The 26,209-nt window shown below is 43.0% G+C and overlaps 1 protein-coding gene across 2 annotated transcripts; it reads left to right on the top strand.

The window, feature by feature from the left end:
* On the top strand, positions 1-20,915 carry TAF15 (TATA-box binding protein associated factor 15). Of its 2 annotated transcripts, XM_064677832.1 has the most exons (16): positions 1-123; positions 4,017-4,053; positions 5,055-5,103; positions 5,288-5,378; positions 5,457-5,574; positions 8,228-8,511; positions 9,325-9,439; positions 15,443-15,477; positions 16,066-16,098; positions 16,678-16,787; positions 17,312-17,441; positions 18,682-18,771; positions 19,796-19,880; positions 19,971-20,056; positions 20,158-20,260; positions 20,557-20,915. In XM_064677832.1, the coding sequence occupies exons 1-16, from the start codon at positions 114-116 to the stop codon at positions 20,594-20,596; spliced, it is 1,416 nt and encodes a 471-aa protein (XP_064533902.1). In that variant the 5' UTR covers positions 1-113; the 3' UTR covers positions 20,597-20,915. The 2 variants fall into 2 exon arrangements, with proteins under 2 accessions (XP_064533902.1, XP_064533904.1); XM_064677834.1 differs by lacking the exons at positions 1-123; positions 4,017-4,053; positions 5,055-5,103; positions 5,288-5,378; positions 15,443-15,477 and having other exon boundaries at positions 5,393-5,574.
* Positions 20,916-26,209: the final 5,294 nt, after the last annotated feature.

Raw genomic sequence — 26,209 nt, forward strand, 5'->3', positions numbered from 1 at the left:
GGGCCCCGCAGTCCGCGCGAGCTGCGGGTGCCTCAGTGTGCGCGCGGCCGGCGCGGCGGGCGGGTCGGTCCCTGCGCTCCCTCCGCTCCCGCCGCCCCCTCAGCGCCGCCGCCATGGCTTCGGGTAGGTGCCGACAGCCCCCCCCCCCGCCGGGCCCTCAGCCTCGCACCGGCGGCGCGGCGGGTCCGTTTGCGGGCGCGGTGGGAGGGCGGGAAAGCCAGCGGCCATGTGGCGCAGGTGGGAAAGGCCCGCGGCCATGTTATATGTGAGGGGGTGATGGGGGGGGACGGACGCGGTCGCTTTCGCCTCACGCCCCCCTTCCCCCCAGGCTCGGTGAGGGGGAGGGGAGCCACGCCCCCCCGCCGGTGGCCCCCGTGGGCACGCCCCCTTCGGCAGAGGCCACGCCCCCTCCCCGGGGAGCCCCCGCTGCGCGAGCCGCGCAGGCCACGCCCCCTTCACCGTGGGGGGCGTGGCCAGGCGCGCGCCCCCCGTGTCGCAACTGGGGGGGGGCGAGGGGGCAGAGTCCCCTTGGGGTCCTCAGCTCGGGGGCTGCGTGGGATGCAGCCCCCCTTCTCGGTCTAGGCCCCCTCCTCTGCTAGCGTGAGCCCCCCGTTTTGGCCTGTGCCACAACCCCCCCGGTGTGAGGTGTGGACCCCGTTGTGGTTCGTGCCCCTCAGTTTAAGCCCCCCACTTGGGGCTTTGTAGCCCCTCAGACGTGAGGTGCCGACCCCGTTTTGGTTCGTGCCCCCCAGTGTAGGCTCCCCTGTTTGGGTGCGAAATGTTAAATGCCCCCCTTTGGGCTCGTCATCCTTCCCTGGTGTGGACCCCCCGTTTGGGGTTGTGTTCCCCCCGTGCTCCGCATGGTGTGAGATGCAGACCCCATTTTGGTTCATGCCCCCCACTGCAGGCCGTTTTGGGTCGTGTACCCCCCTGGTGTGCGATGTAAGGGCCCCCCCTCGTGGATCATGGTCCTTCCCCCATGTGAACCCCAGCTTGCAGTTCCCACCCCACTCTGTCCCAGTGTGACATGTGGACCCTCCTTTGGGTCGTGTACCCTGCCATATATAAATGCCCCCTTTTTTGGGTCATGGCTGTTCCATTGTGTGGGCCCCCCATTTGGGTTGCGTTCCCCCCTCATCCCGTGTGAGATGTGAACCCCATTTTGGGTCCTGCCACTCCCCTCAGCCTGGTTTATGTGCTCCCCTTTGGATCAGCACCCCCGTGGAATGGAGGCACCACCCCCACTGGATCGTGCCCCCCTTTCATGGGACATGCTCCCCCCTTCCCACCCCAGGGACCAGCCTTTGTGTCCCAGTAGCTGCTCTTCACACCCGGGGGGTACCAGCAGAGCGAAGTCGGGGCTTCACATCCCCCTTCTCTGGGCTTAAAAACGCTCTGGCTGTGATTGTTTTCCAGCAGAGGATTTAGTTGAGCACAGAGGCAGGATCTGCTCTCCCAGGTGACCTGACACAGCCCAGCTTCTCCTGGGGCCTCTGCGAGCATGTTCTGGTGCTCTTTCCTCATCCCCTTTGAGGTTGGATGTTTGGGTCTCCCCAGCAGCGCTGCCCCTGGCAAGCCTTGGATAGCAGTGTATCCCAGAGTGGGAGGAGGAATTCCAAGGCCATGTATGCTTTGTGGAGCGAGCCATGTTTTGTTAGGGTCGAGCCGTTTTTGTGTCGTCTCAGGTTGCATGTGTGAGTGATAGACAACACAAACAGAGCAAAGTGTGTTAAAGGAATCCTTTAAGGCAAGGAGCAGTTGTTTACCGTGGAAAGTAAATGTGTCCAAAGCTACTAAAACGAGTCCAAATAATGATTTTTCTACTAAATGAGTAAAGCTTGGCAGTAAACTAAACCCGCTTTCTCTCCGTACCTCAGCTACTGACCAGTCAAGTCACCTGTCTCCTCTATTTTTAGCTCTGATGTTCAAACATGAGGTTCCTTTTCTGGTGAGAGTATTGAAAAGCAATTCTGCTTCTTTATATAAATTACATCATATAAGAACCTTCATTTTCAAATTCTTCTAAGAGGAATACACCCCCTGAGCCTTGCAAGGTGATTAGTCTCCTATGCCCCGCTTCATCCACAGGAAATTTTTCCACAAGCTTTTTAAACATTCAGTAAAAACGTGTACCCAGGAATTTCCAGAATAAGCTTATTTCAAAAAATATTTACAGACTCTTGTCCCCCTTGAGCCCACGAAAATAAATTGATCAGAAATCTGTGAGAGGTCCAACAGAGGATGTAGAAAAATGTATAAATAAAGGAAATTCCTCTGATTCTGTGTTTTCATATTTTGCAGGCTCCTTATCTGGTTGCTTTCAGACTTTTCCCAAAATGTTTTGGTTTGGCAGAAGTTTGTTAGGGAGAAGCTCAGGAGATTAAATGTAGTCCTTCAGTTTATAGCTAGTTACATCCTCACTCAATAATTCTTTCTGATACAACCATTAATATTCTTTTCTTTAATTAGCAGCATTAATGGCATATAAATTTTAGAATTAAACCATAAGCCTGCTTCAAAATGTGGTTACCTATTTAACAGTAATCTTTGTGATCATTTAAATTGAAACTGTAAAAATTTTACCTTACTGTCATTAAAACAATAAATTTGAATTGCACATCTACATTGGGGGTTTAATTGCCTTTCAGTATGAAAAAGCAATGAAATATTTGTGTGGCAGTGCAAAAGGAGGAGAATATTTCACATTTGAGTAAAACTGCTTTATAGGACATGCAAAATGAAACATTATTTCGTCTCAGCTTTTGGTAAATGTTTCTGTTACAGAATACGAAATTTGATACTTTGTGTTGCTCTGAGGAGATACTTTACCACTAAAAATGCTGCTTGGTGTCTGAATAGCTCAGTTGATACCCTCACCTCACATCCTCACCTCCAGTGATGCCCTCATCAGACCTGTGTTTGAGTGTACGTGTAAGCACTGGCAGGCTTGGATTTATTACCTGCTGAGGGAGGGATAATGAGCAGATTCAGCAATTTGATGAGTGCTTTGATTGGAAAATGATTATAGTCATTTATGACATTTACCCTGCGTTGTAATTAATTCTCAGTGTCAGCTTTTTAGGCAGTTCTGGGTGTAGAGCTTGGAGAGAGAACGTGGAGGAAAGACTGAAATTAGGGATGAAAACAGAGAAGTTCCTGATAGTTTTTATTAGACCACAGCCCCACAGTGTTTATGTAAATTCATTAAGTGATTTGGAAGGAACAGAAGAATTGTGGGACTGTTATCCAGAGTGACAGTCCTGGGAAGGCTGGTAGAGACAGGGAGAAGGTGTTTGTGTTTTGACAGGAAGGTGGGAATTTTGAGCAAATTGGGGCTCCTGCACAGAAAGTGAGACCGACAGAGCCCGTGCAGTGCAGAGGTCCCACAGCAGGGGCCGTGAGGTACCCCTGGAGAGCTGGAGCCTGCTCCTGACAGTGGGAATTCTGCTGGAGCCATGTGTGTGTGTTCTGTGTGGCTGCCTCTGTCACGTGCTGCTGGGCTCTCGGCAGCGTTTTTCCTTTTGCAGTGTGAGCAAAGGGAATTGTCACGGCTCCTCCATCCCTGATTTCTCCCCATCCTGCCCGTGCCTGTGCCCTTTTGCTGGGCAGAGCTTTCTTAGGGCATCTTAAAAAGGTGTTCAGCAGACTAACCTACTTAGCTTTGCTTGATTAATTAAGCTGCTGCATTCTGCCCGTTGATGATGGCACCATATTCTGTAGCCATCAGAGGGGTTGTGCAGTCCCAGATATTTGAAGAGGTGCCTTAAAAATGGAATTCAGGTCTTTCAAAAAGGACAGTTCTAAGTGGCTGTAGCTCTGTCTTGTCCCCCACACCCTGTGCTCCTATCATCCCAGTCTTAACATTTTCTCTTAATAAAGAGGAAGCTGTCTAACTCTGCAGGGAAAGCAGTTGCACTGAACCTTTGTACCTCTCCCCAACCTTTTTTCCTCCTGTACTAAATAAAGGACTAAAACGTTAAATGGAAATTCTCAATATGACTTGTTTCTTTTTCTAGATTCTGGAAGTTACAGTCAGTCTGGGGGCCAACAGAGGTATGTGTGGGGTTGGGTTTTTTTACTGTTAGCAAATACACCAGCAAAATAAAAGACCATTTAATATTCCCAACATGATGATTGGATCTTCAGGCATGATAGAGCGTTGATATGCTTTTGGAGTTATGGGTGCAGAAAGCTTGCAGCTGAACCTTTATCAAGATGTCTTATAAAACAAGAAAAAGCAGTCTGTGTTCCTGAAGAGAGGACAATAATCAGATGTATATTGGAATGCCATCTCATAATAGATCTTTTGAAATATGAATATAGGGAAATATTTTTCATGTGACTGCCTTAAGCTGTTCACTAAGATTTTAGTCAAAGGTTATTATATTTATTATAAGGCCCAAAGCTGCAATTTGGGGGCGTATTTTAATCAGGGAAACAAGTGTTTTTATGGAAGTGTGAAAATCACAGCTAATGCTGAGTGTGCTAATGAAAATCACAAGGTTCTGTGCATGTAGCACTGCCTGAGTTTGGATTTGTGTCTGAGCACGATGAGTTTCAGCACATGGTTCTTCTGTCAGTTCCTGAAGGCTTGAAGTGGCAGAATAATGAGTAAGTATAATATAAAACTAGAGTGGGTTTTGATGGTGGTGTTATTCTTGGATTGTTCAACAAATACCAAACAGACCGTAATTAAAATAAAATTGACTCTGTAAGAACGTCCTGAAAAACGTAAAGGCCCTTTGTTTTATGTAAAGTTTTCTGGGCTGAAAAATCTGTCAAATTACAGTAAACCCAGCTTTCATGTAGTTTGAATTTATGCTTGAAATGCAGCAGAAATTAAAATAAGCTCTTCTGGCTTCTGACAGTCAAGGACTAATTGTGGAAACAATTAGTTCACTGATGTGGTTCTAAAGTGCCTGCAACTGCAGTACTCGGATTAAACACCTATTTTGGAATGAAGAGAAACTTAAAATGACACCAAAAATACCTTTACTTTCCAATCTATCTGAAGGGCACTGTAAGCATTTCCTAAATGCATTTTTCTCTTACAGCTACTCGTCCTATGGCAATCAGAGCAGTCAGAATTATGGACAAGGACAGGTATGTTGAAAAAAACATCATGTCTTTCAAAGCAGATGTTCCTTGGGTGAAAATAATTGTTCCTGGGCCAGGAAGAATTCCATTCCCAGCTGTGCTTGATGTTTGCAGTTGTGTCTGGCCAAGGAAAACTGTAATTACCTGCTGTGGAAGTTACACTTATTTGAATACATTCTTGAAATTACAGGGATATTCTGGTTATGGGCAGAGTGGAGACAATTCCTCCTATGGACAGAACTATGGAAGCTATCATGGGAACTATGGACAAAATCAATCAGGTTTGGCTAGCTTGTTACATTCATTGGCAGGAATTAAAAGGTGAATATTGACTAAAAATTTTCTTCCTCCATTTCCAGGTTATGGACAAGATTCCCAGGGATACGATGATGAATCCAGTTACGAAAATCAGAATCAGAGCTCATACAACCAGCAGTCTTATGGCAGCCAGGGCCAGCAGAAAGGGTCATCTAGAGGGTAAGGAAGCAGAGTTTACCAGTGTGTATTTAAAATAACGTCTAGCAGTTGTACATTCTTAGCTAGAGCTATAGCAAATTTCCTGATGTCATGTCTAAAAAAGGCAAACATTTGAAAATCCACATTCTTAAGACATTTTTAATGCCTGAAAGATGAGGAGGTACAGGAAGAATATTTCTTTATATAAGGATGGATGCAGTTGTTTTGAAGTCCCAGCTGTATGAGGACATAAACTTTAGAAAGTCTTTGGATAGTGGTTGCAATGATGAGTTGACTTTGAGGAGTATTTTGATTAGGAAAAAGACATAACAAATACCTTTCCAATCACATTCTTCTGCTTAAACTTCCAGTGCTCTTTTATTAACTTCAGATAAACTGTTAGCAAGGAAACTCGTAGCTGTTCTCAGATTGCAGGCTACTTATCTGGCTCAGAATGCCTTTTCTTGATGGAGGAAGAATAAAGGATTCAAAAATGTAATGTAAGAATTAACTTTTGTTTTGCCAGCTGAGTAGAATTCTGAAAACATTGTGGTTTTACATCCTCATCAATAACTTCAGTGTGCTCCTGCAAACTCTGCACTCTGATCCAGAGCTGTGCTGTTGCAGATGTGTTTGACTTGTTAAGTGATGGTTGTATTAGATTCAGTTTCAGGAGGATTAAGGATACAACTTTGAGAGTATGTTGGAAAACACAACCTAACTTCCCATAATGACTGAAAAGGCCACTTAGTGCTAAAATACCTTCATTGTCTAATTTACAAGCTTTGTGTGTACACCCTGAGGTTACTGCTCGTCTTGGAGCTTTATGAGGATCATGTGACCTCATTAAAATACACTGTCATGTTCTCAACCTCATTCTTGTGTCCAAGGTTCAAGTATTTTTGTAGTTTTTTACAAGGTGATAAAACAATCTGGACTTGAGCAAACCTGTACTTGGTTTCTGGTTTTGTAGTTATTATTACAAAACATCTTAATATAAAAAAAACAAAGTCTTAATCTGCCAGCAGTATGTGCTGTCACTCAGGATGTCTTTTTTCCCTAACAAAGGCAGGAATGTGGTTAAGTTTTGCTTTGCTTTATTTTCTGAGCATTTATTAGAGCTCTGCAGAGGTAATAATGTGGGTTTTAACTCTGTAGATGTGCACTGGAAAAAAAAATGCAGCATGTAGATTCTCCAACAAGCTGTTCATGATCGAGAAAATGAAGAAAAGACAATGGAGGGAAACTTTTTGATGTGTGGTTGTAACAAATAAGGAGAAACTGAGAAATTAAATGGTAGCAGCTTACAAGAGGGTGGACACAAAATTGTAGCTGTCACATGTGAAGGGGGAAAGCAGCAAATGGTGGATGCTGTCAGTGATGCTTCCTTCATTGGGGATGGTGCAAAGGCTGAAGCAGAGCTGACCTTTTTGGAGTGAAGACATTAATAAAAATCTTCACAAGCTGTTTACCACTGGGATTAGCAAGGTTAAAGATGAGATCTAGGTTAGGACTGGGAGAGAGCAGATTAGATGGTATTTACACAGGTGGGATATTTTGAGATTGGTTGGACCCAATGGACTGGATCTTAAAATGCTTTGAGAAGCTGGTGGAAACTTTCTATAGGCTCTGGAATTTTTTTTTTTTTTCTGAGATATTTTTGACTAGCAAGTAATATTACCCAAAGACTGGAACGGGACATATCTAGTGCCTCATCTTTTGAAAAAGGATGGAAGCAGGGAGGAGGAAGAGAAGAAAGGATGGCAGAGCTCAGAGATTTATTTTCAGTTACTGAAAAAAATCAGACAGTTAAGGCACAACTAAGTACCTGAGGGAAAACAAAGGAATGAGTAACAGCCAGTGTTCCCTGGATGCAATTTATTTCTCATAAATCCATATTATGTCTTCCTGTGAAAGGGTAACCTAGATGGAACTGTTCTCCCATAAATCTGGATTTTCAGAATATTTCTGGTTCTGCTCTGGAAGCTGAAGTAGCCTAGGGAAGCGTGGTGTAGGTGAGATTCCCTTGTGGTTCCTCTGAAGTTATTAGTCAGAGAAGATTTACGACTCCCTTGTGGAATGTAGAGCTGCACTGTGTTGGAAATATCCTGGATGTGCTACTGGTCTGTGTTCCTGATGAAGATTGGTGGGGTGTAGATGGCACTAAACTGAGAAGAACTTGCAAGTGTGTTAGAGACCATCACAGGAGTTAGAAAAGCTCTTGACAAATGGTAAAATGGCCAGAAGAAGAGAGGTTGCAATTCACTGAAAGCAAAACTGGGGATTTGGGGGTTTTTAGGCAGCAAGTCTCAGCTGTACAGTACAACATGAGCTGAGCACTGAGGCTCTGCCCTGCAGTTCCACAGAGAAGGATTTGGTGTTTAGCAGGTCATGGGCTCTCCATCAGCCATTTATGGTACTGGGAGAGGGGAGAAAGCAAGTGTTGTACTGGGATATGTGAAAGGAGGGATGCTCTTAAGTTACCTTTACAGTGGAAACTGAGGAAGCCAGATGCATCCCAACAGAGATGAAACAGAGTATTTTCACATCCCTATGCCAGTAATGAGGTAACTGTGACCGGGAGATTGTAGCAATGTCATGAATTTTCAACCGTTGCGTTGCTCTCTTGTTCTGTGAACATTTAGCTATTAATTCAAATTCTGTTTGTTTTAAGTGGAAGAGGCTCTTATGAACAAAAGTCAAACTATGGTCAGCACCAAAGCTCTTATGACCAGCAGTCAAGCTATGGACAGAACCAAGACTCTTACGACCAGCAGTCAAGCTCATATGACCAGCAGTCGGGCTACGGCCACCAGGGCTCGTATGACCAGCAGTCGGGCTATGGCCACCAGAGCTCATATGACCAAAAGTCAGGCTATAACCAGCACCAAAGCTCATATGGCCACTCTCAGCAATCCTACCAGTCTCAGAAGGGAAGCTATAGCCACAACAGCCAAGGTAAAATTCACAGGTTGAATTTCAGTATTGGCTAATAAAACTGAGCGGAGACGCTGTGAAATAGTTGGATTTCCTTCCACAGGCAGTTATTTGATGAATAGTTAAAGCTCTTCTATTTCTACTCTCGGGGGATGTTTTATTTGTTAAGACTTTCAAAGCATTATGCAGAGGTGAAACACTTTTGGGGCCCCCAAATGGTTGCATTTGCTTATGTTAGAGGCAGCCTTGCAGAATCCCTGTGTTCTGCAAATTCTAGATGGAATTTTCTTCCCAAGCTATTTTGAACCTTCTTCCTGCATGAGGGTGACATGTCTTGATCAGTCATGAAGAGCTTTTGCACTTCACATTCCAGCTTTATGCTGTGTAGGTGAATTCTGAGATAAAAGAAGCTTTAAGATGAAGCCTTTTTTTTTGCATAACTTCACACCAGCAGCACAACCCACTCTATTTATCCTTGTTCTGTCTTCACTGATGTCTTTTGCAAACTGGGAAGGCTGTATGGAAGTCAGATGAAAAGTATATTTTAGACAGTATGTGTTTAATGTTTGGAAAATGAAGTGTAATTACAGAGTGCTTACATTCTAATATACCTTGTGACCCTGGAAGTCAAGGGAGATAAGGGAGCAAAGTTCCTTTTGTTTTTTGTTTTTTTTTTTCCCCCAGTTACTTTGTGGCACAGATGATGTCAGAGAGATTTAGGAGTTGATACTTTTTTCAGATTTAATGGAGAGGGGTGGGAACTGAAGGGTGTGAGTTTTCAGCACCGCAGTTTGCACCCAATTTACTCGTGCTTTGTTTTACTCATTGTTCCAGATGATCGACGTGAAAAGAGTAGGTATGGAGAAGATAATAGAGGATATGGCGGGTCACAGGGAGGAGGTAGAGGGGGATATGACATGGATGGAAGAGGTCATATGTCTGGATATAGGTAAGTGATCTCCTTCCAGTGCCTGCAGTTTCCTTACCCTTCTTTCTTACGCTTTAGCTGCTTTTAATTTCTGTTTACTATATGTCTGTTCCTAAAGTGATTCAGATTTTTATTTCCAAAAATGGAAGGTTTCTAAAATTAAAACCTTTCTGCACTGCACAAGAAATGCATTTTGCATAGGAAGAGCTCTTAGGTTCAGATAGATTGAGACCAAGCATTTGATTGTTCTGACACATTTTGTTTGCATGAGTTGCAACACAAAAACTGCCCCAGCCCATCCCTTGTTATCCATGGCAAGAAAACCAACAGCCAGGGATCGAGAAAGTTTGATAAATTCATAGCTAAGGTAGCTCACATTTTAGCAGGGAAGTATTTTGACTTTGCAGTGATAGGAATAATTTAGTAGTAACGTTACTCGTTCTTTGCTGGTTTTGCAGTTCTGAACTTATATTTTATACTTCTATGGATTATTAAAACACATTTTTTATTATTGATTTATCTGTCAGTCTAAACACGTTTATTTTGGGTAGATTTGAGATACTAACAATGCTGTCACCCCTTTATCAATTGCCTTGGGCCCTGTCAAGAAAATTTATGCACATACTTAATTTTGTGCTTGCAGATGATTTCATGGAAAGGTCTGAGACTGGGACCTTTGCTTTAAAGCCTATTGAATTAGGCCATAGGACATATAATTTATTAATAAACTCTCCCAGCTGGCTCCCCTTTAAGTGCCTCTGAAATGGTTGAGGGTGCAGAGTGTTCACTGGTGCAGGGCAAGAATGTTGAAGCTTCAAGTGAGCTTTGAGGTGTTGCTTGTCAGCCCTTCAAAGGGCTGCACAGCTCTGGGTTATTGCTAAACTCCAGATAAAATCCACTATAATTATACAGTGCTGTATGTTGGAACTGATCTAATTTAAATAAAATAATCCAGTACTTGGGTACTTTTAAAAACAATATATTTTTAAACCATATTTGAAATTTGCCTGCTGCTCCCCAATTGTACTTCATGGTTTGGTTTTAGTGATGTAGGTGGGCCCTGCCTCTTCTAAATAGGTGTGATAGCACAATGACAAGAGCATATCAATAGTTATTTTATGTTTGCTGGAGTTTTATATAATATAAACTTAATGCCTAATTTTTCTATCATAATTTATATAATAAACATAAAAACTATATGTGATAAATAAACATAAATGTATATAATACAAAAATCTGTAATATGTAGTACCTTATATAATATAAACTTAACTAGCAAAATAATTTCTAAGTTGATTTTCAGTTAAAACTGAACTTCTTTTTCTTAAATTAGATTTTCTGTGTGGATGAGGGTTTTCCATATTCCTGTGAGAAAACCTGGATTTTTAAAAAATCCATTTATAGCTGAGCCCTTTCCAACAAGAGGAATGAATGTGAGCTTCAAAAAACACACTGGTAGATTTTGTCACTTGGAAACACACTTGGGTCTTTGCAAGATTAAGAGAAATGAAATAATGTCTGTGAAAATAAAGCCTCTTCCCATGTTTTTCCAAAATGTAAGAAAACTTTTGGTCACACATCCATGTAGATCATAGTCCCTCAGTGGACTTGGAAGCCAAAAGAAGGAAAAGAGGGGAGGTGAATGGGGAGGTGGGGGAAAATATAGCAAAGTGGGAAGGCATTTATTAGGAATTCTGTCTGCTTCTGCTAAGTGATGGTGTCTTTAATAGCATCTGTAGTGGAAATTTGCTGGAAGTACAGTGTCATAGGTGTTTATTCAGTCTTTTTGCATAATTTGACAGAGGATTCTGCTGCTGACATATGTATTTTACCAGACATGCTTATTAGAAAAGTCTAAAGGGTCAAATTAAAGAACAAGCTGTATAGTCAAGGGGAAAATAACTTGTAATAAGGTATGAAATGATGTTTAGTTCTCTGAAATTGTGGGGTTTAGGTTTGTTTTTTTTTTTTTTGAGAGGGGTGTTTCTCTTAGATATTTTTTTTTTTATTTCCTGGGAAAATATGTGTGTAGGAATATCAAGTCAGTCTCCAGTAACCATCATTTTCAGTTGTTTACTTTGATCACACTTTAATGCTTAACATTAAATTGTGAAAATTCCATAGCCATCAGGAAATAATCTAAAAATCTTGTCTACACAGATACTTTCACTGCTGTAATCACAGAATCCCAGGATGGTTTGAGTTGGAAGGGACTTTAAAAATCATCTCCTTCCACTCCCCTGCCATGGGCAGGGAACCTTCCACTAGACCAGGTTGCTTCAGGCCCTGTCCAACCTGACCTTGAACACTTCCAGGGATGGAATAATTTTTTTAATGGTCTTGAGTTGCATCTTTTGGGATTTTAGTAGAATTTTCCCACCCCTTTTGCTTTGAAGCTCGAAAAATCGATGATCTCACTAATTTGTGTTGTGGCTAAGAAGTAAAATATTTTCTCCTTTTCAAACCCATAGTAGAAGAGTGTCATCTTCTGGTTAGAAGGCAGGTCTTGAGAATGGAATTCACCCAAGCCTCCTTGTAGGATTAATCACCTTTTTGTTAGTCCTCATCTGAAAAATAAGGAATGAATTGTTTATTGTGGTTGTGGGACTGAATTGTTCTGGTTAAGCCTGTAAGTGGGAAATACAGGAGCAATACAAAGCAGGTGAAAGAAGCTTTGCCTTTGACTCTCTGCTCGTGCAAACTGTGTTGGTGAACTGCACAGATGCAGTTTGGAAAGGATTTATCACTGTGTTAGGATTTGTCATAGAAATCCTAACTTTGCTCAGCATAGATTATTTTTTAACTCTTGTACTGATTTATGTTGATGTGCTATAAAAAAAAAGCTACCTATGCAGCTTGATTGTTGTATCAGCTATTAGGAATGGGAACTAGTGGGACATAAAGAAACTGCAGCTCCGTGCAAATGGTTTTTACTGTGTGATTTGTGCTCACAATTAATATTTTGACTTATAGTAGGTATGCTTGAGCTTACAGAGACTTTGGAAATACATGAACAGAGGCAAATATAGGCAGGAAAAAAAAAAAGCCATCTGTCAGTGACTACTGGTGCACTAAGCATTCCTTTCTTGTCTGTAAAATACACTGTTATGTGTAACTCCAACACACTTGGTGAGACATGTTGGAGGCTGAAAGTTGGTCCCTGAATTCTTAGTGCTACTTCTGCCAATATCTGATGACTTTTTAAAACTGCATTTCTTGTATCTGTTGTGCTGAGCTCCCCATGTACCTGTGCCTTTAATTTAAAGAGCTGTTCCCAGCTGGAGTGAGCAATATCCAGATGAACTCCATTTACAGTCAAGTAGGTGATGATGAATCTGAGTATAGGAGGAAAGAACATTGGACATTTCTTTCACAGCAGCAGGTTTTTGTCTCTGTGAGTGGTGCCTCATCATATTCTGGCTGCCTGCAGTTCAGTCTCTTATTTATTATCTTAGTTGGTGGCACTGCTGAGTTTCAGCTGCCTGTTCATGTTTCTGATACAGAATGTTAAAACTCCAAAGTCCATCTGGTCACCCATCTCTTTGTCTGTCTGCAGGCCTGGTGAAGCAATGGGCTGTGAAACACTGCAGTTATATTTTCCACATGTTTTAGGACAATAATATGGGAACTAATTCAGCTGCTGAGATTGAATTTTGGGTCTCAGGAAGGGGTAGATCTGAGATTGTGGCATCAGCTTCTTGCAACCAGTGTCAGTGTTTTAATTCACTTGCTGCAGGATATCTACCTGATTCATGGGGATCTTGGGTAGCTTTGCCCAGCAATCTCTGGAAGGTAACACAGTGCAGCTTTATAAATCACACATAAAATCTGACTTAAAAATATAGAAAAACATTAAACCATCATCAAAGGTACCTGTTAGTGAACTGATGCAGATTTTTGTGGGGTTGGCCATGTGGGACTGAACTGAAACATATTTGGGCAAAAACATATTTCTATAGACATTAATTAAAACTAATTAAAAATTATGGATTGCACTTGTTAGTGCAGGGTGCAGAATTACTGGAGCACAGAGGTAGGAATTGGGCATTGGACTAAGACTTCCTTTACATTTTATATATCCAGCTCTCACTTCACAGAATCATGGTGCACATTTTTACCCCAGCATCTTACAAAATCCTCACTTCCTGTAAGGTCCTGCATTTGTTGACACAAAATTATTTTCTATAAGTTTTTAGATAGTTGGGGTTTTCAAATTTATGTCTCTGCTGCTGTATAATTTCACATCAGAAAACATGTTCTGGATATTGCTGTCCTGATGAATTGGGACTGTACTCTGGGGTTGGAAAACTTTGATAATGTTTCCATGGTTGATATTATTCACTCTTGTTATTTCTGAGTTAAAATCCCAGAAGAACAGGCATTCCTATTAAAAATTGTTGTGTCATAATGAAGTTCTTTTTTTTTAGCTGAAGTGAATTGGAGATGGCAGAAAGGTATTTACAGTAAATTTTATGATCACCATTGTGTTTTTATCACTGAAAACAGCCAGCCTTGAATAAAGAGCAGCATTGATGTGGCATATAAAATTCATTCATGTTACCTCTTTAATGAGCAGAGTGAATTACTTATGAGTAAATGACACTGCAATTTAGCATTCAGATTTTTTCTGTAAAACAGCACTAAAATCTGCAGCAAAAATTTATTTTAAGGAGAGTCTCAGTAAAAATGTAACCTGTCGTGACAAACACCTGGGTACTGTCACAGAACGTCAGTCACCCTCCAAAGAATGTCTCTTAATCCAGGTTTAATAATAACCTGTTGGAACCTTATTTCTTTGTTCCTCACTTTGGGCAGATTTTATCTCATAGATGTTAAGTATCAGCACCTTCCATTCATGACTCTGCCAAAGAAGTTACTCTCTAATTTTATTTCATTGTCTTTTGCTGGATGTTTGTGTGTTTGGACTGTGCTGTGTGGGCAGAGAGAATTAAAACCTGGAGTGACTTCTAGTCATAAAGTGCATTGGTGAAGAGGCACAACAACTCCAGAGGCTGGAATATCCCTCTGCAACAGGATTTGAGCTCACACTGCCTTTATCTTGTGTGAAAGCTCTCAGGATTAGGTCACCCTGCCTAATTTTGAGGTGGCAGCTCTGCCCCCCCTCGTGAGGGATGACAAACAGGCAGTTGTACAGTATGATATAGTCTTTCTGACATTTAGTTATTGACCTTCTAAAAAAATCCAGTGGGTTGTATTTTTCCTGAAGGCTTTGAGTATTGATTATATTGTGTTCATAACATGGATGCAATTAAAAATGCAAGTACGAACCTTTCCATTGAAAAGAGCGAGGGTTTATTTTCATGCACATAATTGGAGGCATAACAACCTGTTTAAATCCCCTTCTAACCTTTGAAAATTGATGTGTGTAATCTCTTAACTTGGTCTACATTTTGTGCCACAGGTTTCAGAATGAATGAAATAAAACTTCACGGCCTCTGCTTTTGAAGCTCACATACACACACCTTCTCTGTAATGTCAAGTGCTGTAGTACAGTAGGTCCCCACAGCCCCTTGCTCAGAGAATGGCTGATTCTGCTAATTTATCCCCTGTATATAAATGCATAAAAATGGAGGTTAATTAATTTTAGCTCTTTTTTACTTCTAGAAAAGTACTAAAGTACTAATTATCCCAAAGTAGCAATTACATCTACAATTAAAGCCCATTAACCTTCACAAAAATAACGTTTTTGTTTAAACCCCAGTTTTTAATAGCAGTTATTTTGGCTTGTGGGATGGGAGAAAGTATTGAACCAACAACATGTGGATGGGTTGGTTTAAAATACTCCTTAGGGCTTCTCTTCTCCAGTGCAGCACCCTGAGAGATTATTCACTTTCATGTAATTTAATCTTTGAACGTGAGCGGGTAGTGAGGAGAACATAGAGATGGTGCTTTAGCTGCCAGACAGTAACTCTCAACTTGTCATCAGTTAACTGTAGATTGAGCCTTGGGCTCAGCATGTAGAGACTTAAGGAAGAAATCATTTCTTCAATTTTTCCTCTGCAGTGGTGGTGACCGTGGTGGCTTCAAAAATTACGGTGGTAAGTGCCGAGTATCCAAAAATGTTTCAGTGGAAATTCTTTATAAATCTAAAAGCCACCAATATCTTGTTACTATCTAGTAGAAGCATTATAGAGTTTTGGTGAGGCTGGTGTGTTCACGAGTTTTAGTAGCCAAACTTGTAGCAATAAACTGGATTCCTACTTTTGTCAAATTGCATGAAAGAATTTGTGGAGACAGTGACGTTCACCGGATTTTTTTTTTTCTTTTCTTTTTTTTTAATTTTTGTTACAAATGCTTCTTAGAATGGTACTAGAGGTAGAAAAAAAAAAAGTGGGAAACTGCTTGGTGATCTGACAACCAGCATTTGCAAGCAAACACCAGCACAGCATCAGTGTGGCAACTGCCACATGCTGCAAGTTAAAGAACACGTTAACGTCCTACAGACACCTTCTGTTGAACGTTTAAATCTAAATATTCTCTAAGTCTCTGGTTAATGTCTTAGATCTTAGATGCATTGCATACATTCTTTATATATTTTCTTGTTGCTAAAAAAGTCACTTGAAAGTGCTTTGCTAAAAATAGTCTTTTTTCTTTCTTTTTTTTTTTTTTTCAAATCCATTTCATAGGTCAAAGGGATTATGGACCGAGATCAGATGCTGGTAAGAAAACAAGCAGTGAGTGGGAGTGGATTGTAGCTCTTAGGTCACTGCTTTTAAAATGTATGTCCAGAAAGATGGATGTGGCTGCAATTCCCATGGCTCAAAAGAAATGTAGCTAAAGCATGTCTTCCTTGAAAGAAATGTATTTTATTAAAGCGCATGGGAATATTTGGATGTTCACGCAGCAAGTAAGAATTTGCTGATGAACTTTGGATCTGCCTGAGCCAAGCAGCTGCTTTCACTGCCATCCCACTTCTGCTAAGCTTGGGTTATTTAAAACACACACTGCTCTGATGGGTTGGGATGTCCAGCTGCGTGGAGAAGTTGAGTGTGTGGCAGGCAGCTGGTCAGCTCCCGAATGTATTCTCTGATGTACTGCAGCATCTGAAGGTGCTGCGTGGGCCTTTTTGAAGTTGGTGGTGCTAACTTCAAAATTATGCTCCCTGCTCATCCTTTATTTCACACAAGATGTCTTTGGGATTTAAGGGTCTGCTACTGGGCAGCACAGAGCTGAGGTTTAAATGTTGCTGCTGTTACTACCACAGGAACACATGGTAAATGTAGCTTATTTTTCCATAGATTCAGAGTCTGACAACTCTGATAACAACACCATCTTCGTGCAAGGACTCGGGGAGGATGTTTCAACAGATCAAGTGGCAGACTATTTCAAACAAATTGGTATTATAAAGGTATGTGAAATGAGAAGTCATTGGTCAGAAGGAAGAGAACTTGTGGAGCTGGTGTGTTGGAAATGTACTGGTATCATTCAAGGCAGAGTTTGCTCTGACTCCCCAGCAGTTGTAGATAATATTTTATCTGAGTTCCCAGCTGACAGCTCATTTGTAGGCTGGCAGCACTAGCACCTTTTTCCTAGTGACATTTAGATTGCTTTGTGTCTCTTCTTTAGTCTTTATAACCCTGACACTCTATCCATTGTAGCACCCTCATACACCCTCACATGTGTGCCTCTGTGTTCTGAGGCTGCTGCTTCTGTTTCTGCAATTCTAAATTGGGATTTGGGGCACTTGACCTCATTTTTTTTAACACTGAGCCCATCCATCATTACTTCATGGAGAACACTCAGTTATATCCCTCAGTTTCTGCAGGCCAGCTCCAAGAGAATCTTCTTTCTAAAGATACTTAGTGTTAGCTCTGAACTGACTTTACCAGTGTTTCTCCTGGTGAATGCCAAGTGTACAACCTTTCTTTTCAGACCAACAAAAAGACTGGCAAGCCTATGATAAATCTTTACACAGACAAGGATACTGGCAAACCAAAGGGAGAAGCAACAGTATCTTTTGATGACCCTCCTTCTGCTAAAGCAGCCATTGACTGGTTTGATGGTGGGTGAGAGTACCTGTTCTTTTTGCTATTTATGAATCTAACAGGCAGTGGAAGAAGCAAATCAATAACCTCATTGGGGACCCTGTGCTGCTACTTATGTGGCTTTTCATTTTGTCTTTTTGGTGGGTTTTGTGTGTTTTTCTTAAACAAATACCTGTATTTCATGGGATCTTTTGTGTGCTGAATTTCTCTCTCATTTGGTGAAACAGCAGCTGGTGGTTTAGACCAAAAATGTGTAATGAAACTGGGGGGGGGTTGCTGCTGTACCTCAGTCATCCCTGCAGAAAGTGTGAGAGGTGGTGTTCATGTCACTTCTTGTACAGAGCAACAGAGCTGTAATCTGTGTGAGCAGCTGGAGGGATTCCCTGTGGTGTTAGTATTGATATTTTTAGAGTTTGGGAATGTTTATGGCAATTTGTGCTGAGTGCTTTGTATATACTCAGTGAAGAACAAGGGTTTTTAAAATTACAGGCTTATCCCAGAAATACATTGATGTGAAACGCTTCAGACTTGATGCAGGAAATAACAGTGACACTCTGGTAGTAGTTAACTTGAGGGGGTGAGGGAAAAGTGCCTGCTCCTGTCACCTTGTGTGTGCACAGAATTTTAGTGATACTGGGTAGAAACAAAAGGACATACTCTACATCTGGTATGAAATGATACTGCATAAAAAATCTGGCATGGCATGCTGTTTGGTGGTTATATTTTGCTATATAAAATGCAAATTCACTTTTGTTTAGGAGGGTAAAGCAAATATGACTCTATAAGGCACATGTGCAGTCCTGTTTGCTCTGTGATAAATGTTGTGTCTATGAAGAATTGAAACTGAAAAACATGAACTTTTAAAATACACTCACTTGGGAGTGAAGTTTTGTGCTGGTTGTTGAATGATACAGAAGCCTTGTTGCCTGCCTTGGAATTACAAACAGAGTTTGAACATCCAAACTAGTTATTCTTGAACATGGCCAGAAATCTTTTAAACATCCTTATGTCTGTTTAAATTGCAACCTTCAGATCTCCTTTAAACTAAAATATCTGTGGGTTTATGGAGAGCCTAACAAGTACCTCATGTTTACCATCTCACCTTTGGACCAGTGCTTTCAAAACCAAGAGATTTACTGCAGCCTCCCTCTGTCTCAAGAGCTTTGTTTTCAGTCTCTGTGTGCAAATCAGTTCTGCTCTCCTGGGCTTGCTGCTGTGTTGTTGGGAGCTGTACTGATCCTTTCTCTCCTTCCACAGGAAAAGAATTCAATGGCAATGTTATCAAAGTTTCTTTTGCAACTAGAAGGCCTGAATTCATGAGAGGAGGTGGAGGTGGAGGACGCCGAGGTGGGACTAAAATCTGTAGAATCCTTGTTTTTGCATTGTTAAATGCTTTTTAACTGTGATTGACTTATGAAAGAGAAGTTGACTTTGAAGCAGTGATTCATCAAATATATGAGCCTTTGGGATTCTGCCAGGAAAGGGAGTAATAAGGACTGAACCAAGTTAAGTAAACTGAAATCAGTAATCTCTTTTGCACAGCACAGAATTTATGCTTTCCTTTAGAACTGGAAAGTCTCCAGATCTTGTCTCAGCGTTGCTTTTAAAGAGAGAGTGTAACAGTGATGCTGAGGCTGTACCAGTGCCACGTACATAGGTGTGAATTCCCAGTGAGCATTTGCTTGTTACAGCAAAGCCTTGAGATACTCTGATGTTTCCAGCTGGTATTAAGCAGGGTACATTATTCAACTGCTACTGACTCAGAGCAGCTGTTGGATGTCTGACTCCTTTAATTAAAGAGAGTCCTTGATTCTCTGCATGTACAGTTTTGTCAATAGTCCACTGGATATTCATTCCCATTTTCCAGGAATCGTGCTTTGGGTGGTGGCTGTCAACAAATTTTAGTTTTTAAATCAGGCAGATAGGCCTGATTAAAAATGATTCTTCAAGAACTTTAATTTGTATAAAAGTTCTTCATCTTTGTAGTGCAGAAAACAAGACTGTTGTCCCTGTGCTCATGTCAGAGGCATCCTGGGATTAATCCAGGCAGCTTTTTGTTAAATTTTTGTTCTGTGACTAAGTCTGGCCATATGTGATTAACATTATATGTTGTTAAATCTTTCTGAAACTTTATTAATGCACACAGTGGGTTTATATTTACCCATTGGCAATTCAAGCAGATCAAGTTTCCCTTTACTGCTGAAAAAGAATTTATGATAAATAGTAGGGATATATTTACATTAAACACTCCTTCGACCTGAAAAGTCTGTCACTTGGGTTCTGAAGCCAGTGACAGTCCTTAATAAATGTTTCTCATGTGCAGGTCATAGACACTTCCCCTCCTTTATTCTGATTATAATTTTGTCTACAGGTTCACGAGGTGGATATGGAAGAGGTGGGGGCTTCCAGGGTAGAAGTGGGGAACCCAAAAATGGTGATTGGGTTTGTCCTAACCCGTAAGTGTCATTTTAATCGGGCAGGGGTGCTTCATGTATGCTCCTGGAGTTTCTTCACAGCTCAGTCTGGGGAATCCTTGTCTGTTCCAGGTCCTGTGGCAACATGAACTTCGCTCGCAGGAATTCCTGCAACCAGTGTGGTGAGCCCAGACCAGAAGATTCACGTCCTCCAGGAGGTGTGTAAAAACAGCCCCATCTCTTAAGTGTTCAAAGCATTCGTGTCACCTGCGTCTTTCTGCAAAACCTGACTGATGTGTCTGTCTGCCTTTTGCCCCAGATTTCCGTGGCAGAGGTGGCTATGGAGGAGAAAGAGGCTACCGAGGGCGCGGGGGCCGAGGCGGCGATCGGGGAGGTGGCTACGGGGGCAAAATGGGAGGAAGGTAAGAGGTGCTTGGCTGTGGAGCAAACAGGCTGTGGAACTCAGAGAGGGGCTGTGGGAAAAGGGTTGTTTATGTGTGCAGGCACAACTCTGCTATGAAAATATTAACTACAGATAGGAGCTTCCGGAGAAAAATAACCCAGTTTGTCAGTTGAGTGTGTTTTGCGAGCGTGTTTGGACGAGGCTCTCTAAACACAGAGCAACGCACAGACGTCAGCGTAGAGATGTTTGACTGAAGGGACTGTTTGTTACTTGCTCAACTTGTCATTTGCTTATAACTTTCTCTTTCCCTTCCAGAAATGATTTCAGAAATGATCAACGCAACAGACCATACTGAAGACCACTGTGAATGTTTTGTTTGTCTTCTTGATGCGTTTGATAGTGAAATTGCCTGCAGCTTCACCCATGGCCTCTTTGGATAGTGGAATTGAGTGAAACTAGATTTTTATTTTGGTGGGAGGGACTGGGGTGGTTTGGGAGGATTTTTTTTTAAGCAAGACATTGAAATTTAATCTTAATTTCAACATTCTCCTCTTTTTTTCCCCCCATACCTTTTCAACAGGCCCTAAGAAGGAAAAGGATAAACTGTAAAATATTGCCAAAATATGAAGTGTTTTGTAATACAACAATAAATGCTGATTGTTTTATTTGTGAAATCCTACTGTTTCACAATTACTTCAGTTGCTTGTCTTTCCTTATGTATTCCCAGCATTCCTGTGATGTGGCCTAAGCAGTAAATAAGCCCTTATTGTTTGGAATAGCACTGCAGCTTTGACCTGAGCTTTCTGCATTCACAAAATCTGCAATTAAGTTGGTGCTGAGCCTCCTTGCTATCCATGCCCTCTGTCCCAGACTTGCAGACTTGTCCCCTCCTCTCCTATTCCCTCTAAGACAGAACTCTGTGCTGCCTGCAATCCTACCCCACACCTGCTTGGGTGCAAGGCAGAGCTCAGTGTGAGTGTGTTCTCCTGCTGCCAAGGGCCAGAATAGCTCAAAAAACAAGGTGGGATTGCTTAAAAAAAGAAAGAAAAAGGTGGTTTGCTGTACCTCTAGTTGCTGCTTTTGAAATGTGGGTGATGCAAACAAGTGCTGTGTGTAGCTGATTTATTTGAGATCAGGTACAGGTGAGGTTCAGTAGATGAATTGTGAGAATTTGGGATTCAGCTGCGAAGCCAAAGGGTGAAGAAACAATGGAAGTTCAATATCCCTCCTCTGCACAGGTGAGGTGCTGGAAATCTGGGAAGCTGGCACTGCCCCAGTCAGCTCATGCCCAGTGCTGCCTTTGCATCACAGGCCTTTGAGAAAGAACGTCTGGCTGTCCAATATCCCAGGGGCAACACTATAAATACAAGTTCTTGGGGTCTGTAGTTACAACTGGGCTCACAGAGCTGCAAAATATCTCACAGAGAAATGAACAAAACTGGCTTTTGTTAAGGTTTGTAAGGCAGCTCCCCAGCTTGGTGTGCATTCATGGTCATGGAAACCAAGTTCAAATCAGCATTACCCGTGGCCGTAAATGTAGTGACTCTGCTGGGCCTTTTTCAGGTTTCTCCTGGGAAGCATCTGCTCTGTCAGGAAATGCCTCTGTCATGGATTGTGGGCAGCTTGTTCCTCTTAAAACAGTGGAATTTGAGGTATATGTGTATTAGTGGCAGTATAAAATTTAATGTATGGCATGTGAGGCTTCAGAAAGGCAAACTGTTGACATTCAGTATCTGTTTTGCTGGGCTAGAAAAGTTGGAGGTTGATGGTTTTTAAGCTGGAGTTATTATTGGGAATGAAGAGGCTAGAGGGTGCTCTTGCCCACCTCTGCACTGGCACATCCAGGAGTGGAGGGAGCTGGATGGAGTGGAAGGAAAGCAGGGATCAGCAGCAGGGAACAGCAGTGTCCCTGCTGGGGCTGCACCCAGAGCCCTCGGAGCTGAGCAGAGAGTTAGGAATGGCTGAGCTGAGCAAAACCCGGCTGTGCTGGGGCCAGTGTGGGTTGTTTTAGTTGCTTTTGGTGTAGAGAGAGTTAAACTAGCTCAGGGAGGCCCGGGAAGTGATGTTCTGTAAAAGAGATAAACCCAGATGATGGTTTAACTATGTCATTGCCCTCTGACTGCTTCTGCCAAGTCCTTTAGTGCTGCAGTTTTCCTCCACGACTGCCTAAAGTTCATCAGGATAAGCTTTAATTGAGGTTAGAAGGAAAGTAAAAAGCGTATAAAAATTAGTATATTAAGGATTGAATTAATTTTAGCTCTTCACAGTGCCCTATGAGAATTTGGCAGGACTTCATATAATAAAATTCCAAACTAAGGAGGGACAGAACAGTGGATTTATCAGGAGGTGGAAAACCAGGAGAGGCTATCCCAGCAGAAGGAAGGAGTTTGGGTTGTTCTCAGCATAGCTAAGAACAGCTCTGCTCTGCTGCCTTCATCTCTATTTATGATCTATCCTCCAATAATACATTTTCTAAGCAGCGAGGGTTTCATTTTGGGAATCAGTCCTGTATGGAATGCTGGTGGTTTATTTATAAAAACACATCTAGCACTTGCCAAGCTCAACAAGGACTTGGTGGAGAAAAGAGGGATGCCAATGCAAAAGAGGCATGTGATCGTTACAGAGCTGAAATGCCACAATAATAGCTAAACAATCTCAGAGGCAGCCAAATAGTTTCCATGCTGGCTCTTTGCAGCCAAACCCACCTCACCCTGAGAAGAAATGCAACTTTTAAGTTGCTCGAATACCACAGTCCTAAAGAGAGATATGGGAGCAGTGACTGAAGCCAGTAACTCAAGTCTTTGGGGGTTTGAGGGCAGGATTCCATCTGTGCTGCTTTGCCTAATCTAGAACTGATAATTCCCATTTCCAGGGTAACGAAGAGCTCGTGTGGTGCTGTCCCAGTAGATGATTGCTGCTAATGCTGCTGTAGCAATTGCTTGTAAAGCTGTTGTAATAAAACACAGCTGTCAGAACGCACCCCAAGCTGCTCAGAAGTCCACTTTTCATACCAAGGTTTGCTGGAACTCGGGTGCCACCCTGATCCTTGAAAGGGGTACATGGTTTTGGCTGTCCTCTGAGCAAATAACTGATGAGATTCAAACAAATCCAGCAAATTGATGTGTTTGTAGGAGGGCTCATCAGCTGGATGCAGCCTCTTGACCTCACTGACTTCCAGGAACTCTGCACACAAAAGGTAAAGCCAAGGGAAGTCTGCACAGACTTTGCATTTTCTCTGTAACACCCTTCTGGTAAGTGTCTGTTCTTGGCTCTGTTGGGGACAGGATACTGGGAGAGACAGACTTTCTAACACACTGAGGACACGGGAAAGTCCTTTGACCTGTGAGAACTTACTGTGCATGAATTAAGTACCTGAGAAAACAGTGTCTGAGCAGAAAAGCTTCACCCTTGTGACAGCCAAAGCTTGGGGAACATAAGCTGCTTGTGCCTTGGTAAAGAATTTGCCTCTTGCAGGCTGGGGTCGGGAGGGAAAGCTGTGAGTGTGCCCCTCTGATCTGATCCAAAGTGGTCCTGGATCTGGCCACCTTCCAGCAGCTGGATGAGTATTTTGGACATTGCCTGACATAGCACCCAGTGAGCCACCCTGGAGCAGCAAATGCCTGAAAATGGCTGTTCTGGAGTGGGTGAAACAGAACAAATCAACCCAGGTCTTAGTGCAAAGCATTAAAGGTTTTTAACTGCCGGTTCTTGTGCATCACATCCATCTTGGGTAGGAGCTGCCACAGAGGAGTAATGGTGTTGCTATTTGCTTATCAGTTGTGGTAAACATTCAGAGCTGCTCAGAGAAAAGCTCACGTCACTTAAGTGCTGTTTCATTATGTTGGTTTATAAACTCTTAAGTCTCACCTCTGAGGGTGACTCACTGGGGCTTCAGCTCTTTTCAGTGCTCAGCTGCTCTTGCTGTGCCCATATCGACAAAGCAGCCTCCCCCATCCCAGACTCCGTGCCTGTGGTAATGGCACTCAGTGCTTCATGATGATTTCAGGTGAATATAATAGTGCTATTAAATTAGGAACCCTCTGGATCTCCAAGTTCAAGCTGTGTAGGTGTCTTAGGAAAGGGTTTGGAAATCAAGCTCAATAATTGCATTGAGACCTTTCGAGTTAAATTCAAGGGAGATGGCATTTTGTCTAGAAATCCAAGAAACTGAGGATGTTTAAGCAGACAGAGCTTGTATGGATCTATTTATCATGCTCTTTTGAGAATGTTTTTTAGTAGAACTATGTCAGCTTTTTCCCTGTCAGGTTTCAGTTTTGGGGTAGAAGTTACAAGGATTCAAACTCTTTTTTCTTGGCCTCATTTCTGAGCTCTTTCTCAACACTGAGAGAGCTGGAAATCTGTTCACCTTTCCACGAGATAGTTTTTCTGCTCCTGATACCGCTCCGATTACAGCAGCTGGAAAAACATCTTTAAACTCCCAGCCAAAAATCTGCAGAGAAATATGATTTGGCATCTCCAAGGCTGGGCTGATTTCTTCTCCGTCTGAATGCCAAACCCCCTGAGGACTAAGGCAGCAGCCCCGGGAAGTGCCTGCTCCAAAGCTGGCTGCTCCAGGGGCTGCAGGTGCCCTCCCAGACGCTTCCCCACATTACAATGAGCAGAGGAGGGAGTTTCCTGCTCCTGCTGGAGCCAAGCCAGTCACTTTCTCATCATCCATATTCTTAAGTGGAAGAGCAGATGGATCAGTTGCTTCCTAGATACCACGCAAACACGGACGCATTTGCAGACGGAGCTGCTCTTGTTTTGAAAGGAAGCGTGAGGCTGACCTGTGTAAGGAGCGGCCATCCCTTGGCTCTCCCTCCTCCCAGGGCTGAGTATTCCCCTCACACCATTGCACAGGCTGTGCCAGCTGCCCACCGTGCTCTCTGACAACCCCTCAGTCAGCACTTACTGGCCCAGATGTCACCTTCTTAATCTCTCCCTTATTTTTTTCCTCATAGCTCAGCGTCTTCCCTATTTTGTCGTGTTATGCAGGACCCTTTCTCTCTTCTTCAAATCCTGCCTCCCCTACATGCTCAACCCTGTCCGACTAAAAAACAATGTGTCACAGGATCCCTGCCGATCTCTTCAGGCTGCACTCAACAGATGCTCCTGTAAATTCAGGTTTTGGCATGTTTAAAAAGAGGAGGAAGAGGCCTGGGAGCTTTAAAATAGGTGTGGGGTTGAAGCTGGCATGAAAACAAAAGCACATATAAGTCACATCCTATTTTTTTTTCCTCTGAACCAAAGCAGAATCAAAACATCCTTTTGCTTTAGTCAAATTAAAACAAAACAGTTAAACAAGTTACTGCTGTGAGTAAACAGAGCTGTTGACCTGTCAGTGGAAGGCACAAGATGATCAGCTGCGTCCGAGCTGCAGGAGAGCTGTGACACTGACACAGGCACAGCGTGTTGCCTTGGGTGGCAAACAGCCCATCCTTGTGCTCGGGTTCCTTTTCCACGTTCCACTCCTGGGAGGGAAATTTAAGCGTAAACCACAAACCTGAGTGTGTGGTTATTATCTAAAGCTTGAGAGAGCACCGAGGGTTTTGCCAGACCCCTGAGGAGGGGCAGCATTGCCCATCCAGCCTTCTGTGCTCATGGCAAGTGCTGGCCGAGAGGGACCCCGGGCCCTCCAAGCCCTCGTGCGCTCTGCATCCGCGTGGGGTGGACTGGATGAACTCAGGTTTAAGGAAAGCAGGAATTACCTTCTCCTTGTCTTTCCTCCAGCTTCAAACTGGGCAGAGCCGCTGCCCCAGCACCCTGAGCAGCCCGGAGAGACACACCCGCAGCGGGATGCTCCCTGGGGACGGGGCACGGGGGGTCATCCCCCCGGAGCAGGACGGGGGGCGGCGAGGACTCCCCGAGCAGGGACAGCCCCCTCCGCCCGGTGCCGCCGGCGGAGCCCTGCCCTCGGCCGGGGCTGGGGCCGCCCCCGGGGCCGGGGCGGGGAGAGGCGGCGGCTCCC

Source organism: Pseudopipra pipra, chromosome 21 (genome assembly GCF_036250125.1).
Source record: "Pseudopipra pipra isolate bDixPip1 chromosome 21, bDixPip1.hap1, whole genome shotgun sequence".
Lineage (NCBI taxonomy): Eukaryota > Metazoa > Chordata > Aves > Passeriformes > Pipridae > Pseudopipra > Pseudopipra pipra.